The following is an 11,984-nucleotide window of genomic DNA, read 5'->3' on the forward strand; positions in this document are numbered from 1 at the left end:
TTCTGACTCCAATGTCCACATCATTAATGAAGATGTTGACTCCAATGTCATGAAGTGGTTTAATCAAGGGGCACTAATTTGACCAAATTGAAGTTGTTTGTAAATTGGAGTGACTATTCTTGGATTTTTTTTTTTGTATTATTGTACTATTGTAACACAGTTTATCAAAATCCCTCGTGTCGCTAGACTACTTTCTGCTTTTAATTTCAGTTCTTTTTATTCCCTGAAAATGTCTCTCATGGTATAATTGGCACCCCATATATTGACCAGAATACAAGATGACCCTGAATATAAAATGACTCTCCCAATAATTAGATTCTGCACATGGAAAATTTACAAATGTATTATAATTTTCTATGTATAGAATTGAATTCTTGGAGGATCATTACATCATCTTAAATTTGCACCTCACCCCTGTTATTGCAAGTGGTGGGGGGAGAGGTGATAAGAGGGGCAGTAATGGAACAGGAGGTGGGGGAGGCAGTAGGAGAGACACATGATATGGAATGTGGGCAGAAATAATGGGGCTGGGAGTGGGGGGCTATAGAGGGTGGGTGGTAGGGGGCAGGCAGTGTGGAGGTGAGGCAGGCAGTGAAAAAGGAAGGAAGTTTGCCCCTTTCTGCCTGCCCCCTTCCTGTTTACCATCCATTGTGCCTGCCTCCCAGGGAGCCTCAAGCTGCACCAATTCTCCCTTCCTCTGTTCCCCACTCCTCCTCCCTTCACATCACTTCTGCCCCATGCAGCCTCAGATCCCTACCCCCACTTCCTCCTGTCTCCCCCCTACTTAAAGTCTCTCCTTCTCACCTGCCCCTCCACTCCCTCCCCCCCCTTACCTTTTGTACTGCACTGGTGGGCTCTGTCCCTTCTGCAGCCTGGGGCACAGAGCACGGCTCCAGCCTAGCTCTGTAGCAATGGTGCAAAGCCAGCACTGCTGCTATGGGGCCCAACTGGAGCAGCAGTGCTGGCTCCATGGCACTGCTACAGGGCTGGTCTGGAGCTATGCTCCATACCCAGGGCTGCAGCAGGAAAGCAGTCTGCTGAGTGGAACAAAAGTAAGACGTGCAACAGAGGGAGACATGGGGAGAAGCATCATGGAGAGGAGAACTGGGGGCTGTGGGGCAGGAGGAGTAGGGCATTTAGAGGCAGCAGGGTGGCAGCTCCAGCCCCAGGTTGGGACCAGAACCGCAGTAGCTGCCTCCCCCTCTCAGTAGCTGCCTTCAGCCCGCCCCACTAACTCATGCTTGATTCCCCCATATTAAATGAGGGGAAAAATGTATCTTTTAATTGGATAAATATGTTGGGGTACTGAGAGTAAACTACCTGAAGGCATTTTATTTGTGATTCTAGCCTCTTCATACCATGAGGAATCAGATTTTTTTTTTTTACACTAATGTAGATTCTCAGGACTACTGCCACAGCAGTGAAGAGTGCTAGCAGATAAATGTTGCCATTACTGAGGTAGGGCCTCAGTCTGCACCTAGAGGAAAGATGAAATATGAACTACCTCTATCAAGGAATTTAATATTTATGAGTGCTTGTCATGTCATCTTCAAAAAGTTACAGCTGCTTGATGCATGCTATGTTAGAACATCTATATTTCCTGCATTTTACATGTGGTAAATATATTGGTTGACTTTTATATTGCAAGTTTATCGTTATGCATATGTGCTTTGATTTTTGGGGGGTTTATTTTTCTCCCCCTATAATAGGCATTGAAGTTTCTTTCCTAATATCAATAAAGTATATTAAAACTAAAACAAAATAGGTTTGTTGCAGTTTTTTTTACCATCTGTCACATCTCACATTTCTCAGAGGTTGCCTGCATGAATATGATATATTGCAATATTCCATAATTCTAGCAGTTTAGCTTTATTGCTGCTTTTATTTTTTTCTCCCACACTTTGTTTTGTACAGCTAGCTGTCATGAAAGTATATTCTTTATGTTCCACATGTCAAACTCACATGAAAATTATATAGTTCCTATTTCATGGATGTTGTAAAAATGTCTCTCCTACTCTTACAATGAGTTAGATTCTCTGCTGTGCAGTTTTGTGTAGGCACATCAGAGGCAGAGGTCCACAAGGGTGGTAACTATATTTCCCTGATCCTAGAGCCACGCAAATAATATCTAGGCCAGGGATGTCCAACTGGCATGAGGCCTGTGAGGGTTTAAATTGCAGCCTACAGACTCCCACCCAGCCACCACTCCCTTCCTCCATCACTCCAGCTGCAACACCAGCCAGAGCCTCTAGCTCTCCCTCCCTCCTCCAGCTTCTGCTTTTTCCTTTCTCCTGGGGTGGTGGGGGAATGGGAGCTGAGAGTGAGGGCCAAGGACACACAGATTCACAGTACAGTGGGAGGGACATGGTGCAACAGAGCATGTCTGTGGGCTGCTCTACACATGCAAGTAAAGACACGATGGGATCTAATGCACAAACCACATAATCACACCTCCTGCCATGCTATGCGTGCATGGCAGGAGGCAAGATTGTGGGATCACACGTTACATCCCATCATGCCTTATTGCTGCTACAGGGAGAGCCCTGGGGGTTTCATGCACCTCCAGGACTAGGAGACCTCAGCAGCTGCGATCTTCCAGCCTCAGGGGCTTCATGCATTCCTAGGGCTGAGAAATCAAAGGCACACTCTGTGGCTGCAAGGACCCAGAGCAGTACCAGAGACTGAGAGTCCTGTCAGCTGTGGGACTCTCAGCCTTGATTGGACATGGTGCACCCCTGTGGATGGGAGCCCCACCAGCTGATGGGGCTTCCAGCCACAAGGAGACCCTGCTACACATGCAAATTAAAGCTTGATAGCAACCAGCTATAAAGTTAATATTTTCAATATCTAACTTTGTAGCTGATTGGAGCTTTTTATGGCATGATAGGTACTTTGCACATGTAGCTTGTCTCAAGGTAAATGTGCAATTAACCAGTTAATTGCATGATATGTGTAGTGTGTAGAGGGGGCCCGTGTGTCATGTGGCCCAGGGGACCTGTGGGTCACCTGGTGCAGCCTTCATGGCCTAAAATTCCAACTTAGAAGTTGGACAGTTTTAATATAGACAAACCTGCTCTGCAATTGTACAGTAAGGGGTGGAGTTGGGAATTGCGCAGAATTGGTAATGTCCACTGGAGATTTCCCTATGATACCTATTCCCAACTGGGCAGACCCAGAGGACCTGTGCCCAGAATCTAGCCCAACCTGTTTTAATTTAAAAAAAAACAGTTTAAGATGTGCATATATACTGCACAAAGAGGGCAACTGAACAAGCTGGTAGCAACAGGGAAATAATTATGTATATTACCTGAAATGAGTTGACAAAAAGGCAGACCTGTAAAGAAGAAGAAGAGCAAAGATTAAGTTCTCTAAAGACTTTATAAATACTTGAATAATACAAGGGGTAAGAGGTCTCTTGAGAAGAAGGATAATGTCTCAACAGTCCTAGCATGATAAATTAATCATTTTCCAAAAGTAATTATTTTGGCCTAAATGTATAGACATATCTGTACCCAAAGTAGAGAGTTAAGGAAAAGCAGTACAGAACTGCTAGTGTAACACATACAGATGGCATTGTCACAGTAGTTTAATGTAAGTCATGTCAACCAAGATGTAATATATTTGAGATTAGGTTAATTTCATTTTTAAATTATTTTATTCCTGCTGGGATTTAACATGCATCTCAATGGAATGGCTTAACATTTTATTCATTTTTCTTACTCAGTTTGCTCAAAGCTCTGTATTCCTTATTATTCATGTAGTTTTACAGTGGAGTAGATGAACTGGAGGAATGTAAGACGTTTCTCCAAGTCAGAGGGATTCAAAGGCTTTGGGCAACCGCCCAGTGATCAACAAAAGCCTTAGTGTGTTCAACATCCCTAGGTAAAGCATGCAGTCTATTAACATATCAGAGCATTGCATAAATGAATTAGTAAGCCCCTGGCAGTCACTGCAGGGGATTGCATTGCATGACAACATCACCACTAAAATTGTCATCAATCATATCATAACTAACAAGTCCTTGGCCACCTAGTATTTCACAGATGCCACTTTGTTGAACATAAAAGGTCCATTTGAGGCTTCATGGCAGGAGTGAAGATAGGATTTAAATCTTGTGCCAAATGTACAGGCCCCAACCAAGTGAGTCAAAGCAGAAACAACTCTAGCTGTTAGTGTAGAGCCTTCAGTTGAGCTGTTCTAAATAAGTTAGTTCATTACAATCATATAGAACCAAAACATAATACTAAGTGACTAGCTTAGAAAGATAAGAGTTTATTTGTTGCAGAGAGAATGTCTAAGAGATGCACACATTTTCACATTGCTTCTACATGTGGCAATAATGGCTCAATAGGAAAGAAGTGTGGGTATATAAAAGGTCTTATAGAAGCAGTTTAGATCATATTTTACAACTTATAAATTATGACAGTAATATAGTGTTGTCATTTAAAACAAATGTTATATACAGGTCTCTGGTGTGGCAGTGCAAAACAGATCCTGCAGGTCCTGATTCTTTTTCCAAAAGAATGCATGGTTATTGTACATGTTTTTCATTGTTAATGCAGAAGAAATGTACAGTTTAATTTTTTTAAAAGAATGTATATGAAAAAGAAACAGGCCTTGACAAGCAGCAAGTTGCACCTTTATTTGTGAATGATGGAGCTGCAATGTTACAACTGTGGAGAAGCTAAAGAATCAACGCAGCCACTCCCAACACATTTTGGACTTTCTAAAAAGAAAGACAGGAAAGATGTTTAAAAACATTGTAGCCTTCTAAGGAAAGGTTTTTCCAAGGCCTGAAAATAGTAAAAACATACTTAACATCTTAAAATAAGAAGTTGTAGCATTTCCTAAAATAATTAATAAGCAAGGTGTGAACACAATGAAAATACAAAGAATGAAAATACTTGAAAAGCAATATGTTATAGACTTGGTTTCCATTGTCTGTATTGTGATTTATATATCTGCAAACTAGGTGTCAAACACTGTGAAATGATACTGGTGGTATTTTACTTTAACTTTGCATACATGTAAACCAGTCCTCAAAGCTGTGAAGATTCAGTCCCTATCTAGCATCAAGAAAAATGAAAGTGAAAATTTGGATAAGGGACTTATTTTTGTATTTATTTTAATAATTAGACAGGCTTACATTTGCTACTGAAATGCATCTTTAGACACCCAAATAAATGGTCTCCTGACTTCAGTGAGTAATCAGTACTCTTGAAAATCAAACTACTTATGTGAGTAACTAAATATAGATTTAAGAGGCTCCCACATTTTAAAACCATGAATAAGTTATTTTTCAAAGAGCTGTCAAAGCTATTTTGGGCTGATATGTATGAGATAAAGGCAAGGCTGAATATTTTTAATAAATAATACTGAATTTTAAAACAAAGTACAATTTTGCATGCTTCCTCTTTAGTCTTCCCATTGTAACCTTTAGGACTTAGTTAAGGCAGACCCTAAAAGATAAGAGTAGATTTAAAATAAAATAAATTTCTGAATTTTAAAACTAATAATTTCTGACAAGTGAGCTTATTAAGTATGTCATGTGTCTTTGATGTGTATGTTCAGTAAATATTCAGTGGAAGTACAGTTAAGCATACCATTCCCAGAGGAATGAGCAGGAAATGGATATCAGTGGGTGTTACGGATCCCTGTTGTTTTTTAAAGCTTGTTACCATGCTGTTAAACTGTTTTATTGATAGCTCATTAAAACTTCTAAGTCATGGAAAGAAAAATAAAACTGGCTGTTATCTGGTAAAAGTTATAGTAGCTAATAAATATTATTAAAAGTGTTTTAAGCAGCATCTTTCATAAAAGAGTTAGACTGAATAGTGAATACTTTGCATGTGGTAAATGACAGCAAAAATAAAAATATGAACTAGTTGCTTTGTAGAGATTTTATTAGCTAGAGTGTCATGGAGCGGGAAGTGGACGTTACGTACAGTTGGATCAGGGATAGGATGTCTGCTCTTTGCTTTACAAAGTACAGCATAGTCTAGCAGGATTATATTAAAATTGAATTTAAAAAATTCAGTTGCAAAAGACAATAAGAAAAGGGCCTATTGTTATATTAAGGCCTGAGCCTGCTCCTACTTACATTTATGGAAAAAACTCCCACAAACTTAATTAGAAAGAAAATGGTTCCATTGGGAAAAAAGTGTGTGGGCCTCTGTAGACATTCAGGTAAAGGCATGATAGGATCTGATGCACAATCACAAGCGTGCATGGCAGGAGGTGTGGTTGTGCAATCCAGCATCAGATCCTATCAATCACACCTTATTGCTGATACAGAGAGAGCCTAAGATCACCACCCTGGGCTCTCCCTGTACCAGCATGCTGCCTGGATCAAGACTCCCACAGCTGGCAGGACGCTGCATCTCAGCAGCACTCTGCAGCTGCTGGGTCAAGAGTGCCACAGCTTGCAGGGTGCTCCATTGCCCCACAGCTGCCAGGACTGAGAGTCTAGCAGCTGTGGACTCACCATTCCAGCAGTGCCCTGTCAGCTGCAGAACTCCCAGCCACAGGGGCAGACCCTGGTACAGATGCAGATTAAATTTGGATAGCAACCAGCTGCAAAGTTATTGAACATTTTCCAGCTCCAATTTTATAGCTGGCCAGACCTTTTTATGGCATGGTAGTTACTTTGCACACATAGCCAGTTTAAATTAATTGTGCAAGTAAACATTTAATTGCATAATACATGTAACATGTAGAGAGGGCCTGTGTGTCAAATCTGAAGTGTTTTCTGTTTCTTTATATCATCATGGGCACAGACTGAAGTGACATTTGTCGCCCAGTCTGGCCACAGAAAGCAGTCTATACCCATGACCCTACACAAGTGCACAGCTGCAGACAGCTTCAAAAACGTCTGATCAGGTGAAAATCTGATCCTTCATTGCATGAGGTATCAGACAAAGATATTTCAAAATGTAGCATCTTCTATAACTTGTGTCTGCAGAGCTCCCAGCCTGTCTCTGTTTGCAGAATAGGAGGGGAGGGGGAAAGAGAGCGGTGGTGGAGCAGGTGGAGCAGCACCCTGAGGTGGGGTGCTCCAATTCATCTACCCCATGCTTCATCACCAGATGGGGAGCCCCAAGAATGAGCTCCCTCTGCTGCCTTTCTCCCCTTCCTTTCTGAAAATAGTAAGCACTGGCAGAGAGCTGTGGCCATTGCTATGGGACCCTAGGAACTGGCAGCTAGATTCCCCTCCCCACTGGAACCAATAGTGAACTTCTGTTTGGTCTGGGGTAACATAACTCAGAAAGCTTTGCAGAAAACATTCTGAGTTACAGCTGGGAGCTGGACTTCTGTCTGTACCACGTATCACTTGGGCTAGTCTAAGTCAAAATAGCCTGAAACAGATTTGTTGCTTTAAATATATTCTGTGTTTAAATCCAAGGTGTGTCTACATAATGTCAGGCAATGAGCCTAAGAAGAGCTCTGCGTTACTGCAGGTAGACTTTTTCAGGCACCTGAACTTGCTCTTTAAACTGTATCATAAATTGCAAAATTTGTGTAGACTTTTTGTATCATTCTGTTTCACAAATAATCCCTGAATCCAATTATTTTCAGATTCGTTACCGGGCCGCTCATGATAAAGAAGCAGCTGCCCAGAGGGTGCAAGTGAGCAATCAGGAATACTCAACCAAACTGGAAGGCTTAAGGCCTAACACATGGTATCATGTGGACGTTTCTGCCTACAATAGTGCAGGGTATGGACCTCCCAGCAGAGCTGTTGATATTGTCACATATAAAGCACGTAAGTAAGGGAGCCTGGCATTTAGTTCTAAAATTCTGTATTTTGTTATTCATATTTCATAATTTGACTAACACAAGAATGCAGTCACCATGAGTAATTTGCATATAGTACCCATAGACTTAGTTCATCCAAAATTGATGCAGGTTACTTTTTTTTTAAACTGCTTCAAACTTGGCACAAGTACTCCATAAACACATTTTAAAGCAGTACTTTTGTACCGGTTATACATAGTGCAAACTATGCATGATATGACTTTTCTGTGGACTGCCACCTTTATGGGGTGGAGAGACTTGCACGTACCAATGACCCTAAGAGCAACTCCCATCGTGAGCCTTGTACTCCTGCTAGGGTCACCCGTGGCAGTAAGGTCAAAGGTGAGGTATCAGACAGAACAGTCCAACACAAGACAAAGAACTCAATGGCAGAGAAGGCAGATGCAGAAGGCATACTTCTTAACAGCTGAGAAGGCAGATGAAGGCTGCAACGGAGGAGTAACCCCAGTTGTCTTGGATCCCCTTGCCAAAGGACACAGGTTTGTCTTCCACCAAGATCCATGGGGTTGTCAGTACATAATGGCCTCCTCACATAAAACAAGTCACGTGCAGGCTTCTCCCACTGTTGCAATATCTAATACAATAACTAGTACCAATACCCATAACTTCTACAAAGTCCTGCAGTGATGGATGAGTGGAAACAGGGACAGACAAAGTGATCACCAGGAATCCCTAGTCATGGATCCACACATAGGCGGAGGTTGCATGATGGTCACTTCACCCTTGATACGGGACAGAAGGGTGATTTGGCAACTGTGATCATGACTGAGCAGTCCTTTTTAGGATTCCCTCTGCTCACCCCACATGGAGAGGGAGCTAGAAAAAGTGCCCCAAACATAGGCTGTCCACCTTTACTTTACCCAACTGGATAGCCACTTTCATTGCAGTCAAAACACAAAAATGTCTTTTGCATCCTGCAATGTACAAACCCTACTAGATGACCCCAAACAGTGATAGACCTGAATGCAGATCAACTATTGTTGTCTGAGAACTTTCATAATATAACATTAGTTTGCTGTTCTCAGCAAGACCAGACGTACAGATGAAAGCCAGCTGAGGGAGGAGGGGGGTGATGATATGTTCTTCTAGAAAGGGAAACCTTCAAACATCAAGTGAATACACAGTGTTGGTTTCACCATTAAGAACTAGATTGTCAGCCAAATGACTGAATTTCCTGTTGGTATTAATGAGTGCCTTGTGATGCTCTGCCTCCAACTGACCAATAATTCATTTGCTGCCGTCACCAGTGTATAACCCCATATACTTGATGCTGAGGAATAACAGAAAAAACAGTTTTATGCTGACCTTGATGAAATCCTGACTACCATCCCAAAAAAGGACAAAAAGTATCCTCCTTGGAGACTTCAGTGTGAGAGTTGGCCAGGGCTTTAACATGTGGAGGCAACTGGTGCCACCTTAGTCAGGTGGGGCATGTGCCAGTCCCGCCGACCGGTGGGGGTCCCCCACAGACCACGGCGGGGTCCCCTGAAGATGAACCTATGGACTGCAGTGGATGGGGGGGCCCGGGCAATCCCACAACGGGCAATCTCACAACGGACAATCGCTGCGGCCACTTCTGGGAGTGCCTGCAGCCACTTCTGGGAGCAAGTGCCGGCCAATCACTGCAGCCTCTCCCACAAGTGGCCACAACCACTCCTGAAAGCAGCTGCAGTGAGCACAGAAATCAGCTGGTGCTTGCAGGGGGGCACCAGTGTTCCTGCCTGCCCCGCCTGCCCATCGCTTAAGTGGCAAGTGCAGCCATCATGGGGTGCACTGGCACTCTCAGGAGGTGCACATGCACTCCTGTGCACCCCCTATGCATTGCCACTGTGTGGAGGGGCACCATTGGAAAGGAAGGAGTGGGCAAGGCCAATTCCAGTGGCATCCCTTTACTCAGTAAATGTGCAAAGTATGGCCTTATCATTACTGACACTATCTACAGGCAATGAAACAGGTACAAAGCAACTTGGCCACATCCCCATTCAGAATAATGGCACCTCCATGATTACATCATTGTAAGAGTGCATGATCATGTGTGTCAGGAAATATCATGTGTGTCAGGTAAGGAGCTGATGACTGCTGGATCAATCATCATTTAGTGAGATCAGTCATGTCCATCAGGGTTGCATTGAAAGAAACCTAAATCAGTCTGAAGACAGTACAGCATCAAATGCCTTCAGACCCCTAGATACTGCAGAGCCCTGTAAACACATCTCAGTAAGAAATTCGCCAATCTTAGGATTGAAAATGATAACACTTGTGTTGAGAAAGAGTAGCAAGTTCTAAAATAGACCGTCCATGAGGCTCGCATGGAATCAATTGGCTTTACTGCCTGATGCCATCAGGACTTGTTTGATGAAAACAATGCTGGAATCAAAGCCCTTCTTGATCAGAAGAGAAAAGCTTTCTGTGACTGGCAAAACCATCATAGGTCCAGTCAGAAGCAGGGAACATTTTGATGGTTTAAAGCTGAAGCCCAGAGGAAGATTCAAGAAATCAAAAACAAATTGTGGGAAGAGAAGGCGAATGAAATCCAACAACTGGTTGACAATCATGATGTGTGGAGCTTCTTCAGTGCAGTCAAGGCTGCTTATGGACCAAGCTCTTGTGGACTTACCCTACTTAGATCTGAAGATGGTAGTACACTTGTCATAGACTGCTGAAGGGAGCACTACCAAAGCTCCTGAATTAAGAATCGGTGGTGACTGATGAAACCATTGAATCCATCCCACAGCATCCAGTAAGAGAAGCCCACCAACCTCTGAAGAAGTACAGCAAGCAATAAGAGAGATGAGGAACAACAAAACATCTGGCCCTGATGGCACACCAGCAGAGGTCTTCAAAGTTGGTGGGGAAACTATGAACAACAAGTTCCACACACTGTTTCTTAAAATCTGGAACACTGAGGAAATTCCCACTGGCCTAAGAAATGCCAATATTTTCACCATTTTTTTAAAAGGGTAATAAGACTGACTATGGAAACTATCAAGGTATCACCCTCCTCTCCATTGCTGGGAAGATTCTTGCTGAAATTCTGCGGAACCAGCTGCTCCCTTTTGCCAAGGAAATCCTTCCTAAATCTCAGTGAAGCTTCAGACCATTGAGAGGCACCATGGACATGTATTTTATGGCCCTGACAGATCCAGGAAAAATGCTGAGAACAGCATCAGGAACTATATATTGCCCTTATTGATCTGACCAAAGCCATTGACTGTTAAAATTCAGGCTGTATAGAAGATCTTACTGAAGTTTGGCTACCCCGTGAAATTTATCACCGTCCTAAGACTCCTTCATGACCAGATGACTGCCTCCATCCTATGCAGTGACTCTGCTATGGAGCCATTTTTCATTTGAACTGGTGTCAAGGAGGGATGCATGATTTCACCAATTTGTTTTCCATCTTTCTTGCTGTCATCAAGATGCTCATCCATGACCTTCTGCCACATGACATCAACACTAAATACCAAATGGATAGATGGGAACTTTTTCAATCTCTCCCACCTCCTTGCCAAAACCAAAGTTACTTTGGCCTTGATTGTGGAACTTCAACACAGTTGAACACTGGCACAGTTTTATGAGCACTCATGGTGCCCTGGTGAGGTGGCTGACAACTGGAAAAGGGCCAATGTGGTCCCCGTTTTCAAAAAAGGGAGGAAAGAGGACCCAGGAAACTATAGGCCCGTTAGTCTTACCTCAGTCCTGGGGAAGCTCTTTGAGGGGCCAGCAGGGGAGTTTATGCTTAGGGGCAATCAACATGGGTTCATTAGAGGCAGGTCCTGTCAGACCAACCTGGTGGCCTTCTATGACCAGGTCACAAAAGCCTTGGATGCAGGTGTCGCGGTGGATGTAGTCTTCCTGGACTTTAGGAAGGCCTTCGACACTGTCTCTCACCCCATCCTCATTAAAAAATTCAGCATCTGTGGTGTCGATACCTACACAGTCAGAGGGGTCACAAATTGGCTGGAGGGTCGTACCCAAAAAGTGGTGGTGGAAAGATGTGGGCAGTGGGGTTCCCCAGGGCTCAGTCATCAGGCCTGCACTGTTCAATATCTTCATCAGTGATTTGGACAAGGGGGTGAAAAGCACCTTGTTCAAGTTTGCAGATGACACTAAGATGTGGGGAGAAGTGAGCACACTAGGAGAGAGGGACAGGCTACAATTAGATCTGG

The 11,984-nt window shown here is 43.2% G+C and overlaps 1 protein-coding gene across 5 annotated transcripts in view; it reads left to right on the top strand.

Moving 5' to 3' along the window:
- Positions 1 to 11,984, top strand: part of CNTN1 (contactin 1) — a 615,999-nt gene that overhangs the window by 555,300 nt on the left and 48,715 nt on the right. For 4 of the 5 annotated variants that reach the window (XM_019514585.1, XM_019514584.1, XM_019514586.1 and 1 more), the window contains one exon: positions 7,576 to 7,762. In XM_019514585.1, coding sequence (XP_019370130.1) covers positions 7,576 to 7,762 — 187 coding nt within the window. Of the gene's footprint in view, positions 1 to 1,396; positions 1,689 to 7,575; positions 7,763 to 11,984 lie in introns of those variants that run through there. The other variant, XM_019514588.1, reaches the window with a different exon arrangement.

This window comes from Gavialis gangeticus, unplaced genomic scaffold (genome assembly GCF_001723915.1).
Source record: "Gavialis gangeticus isolate Ggan-Ray unplaced genomic scaffold, GavGan_comp1, whole genome shotgun sequence".
Lineage (NCBI taxonomy): Eukaryota > Metazoa > Chordata > Crocodylia > Gavialidae > Gavialis > Gavialis gangeticus.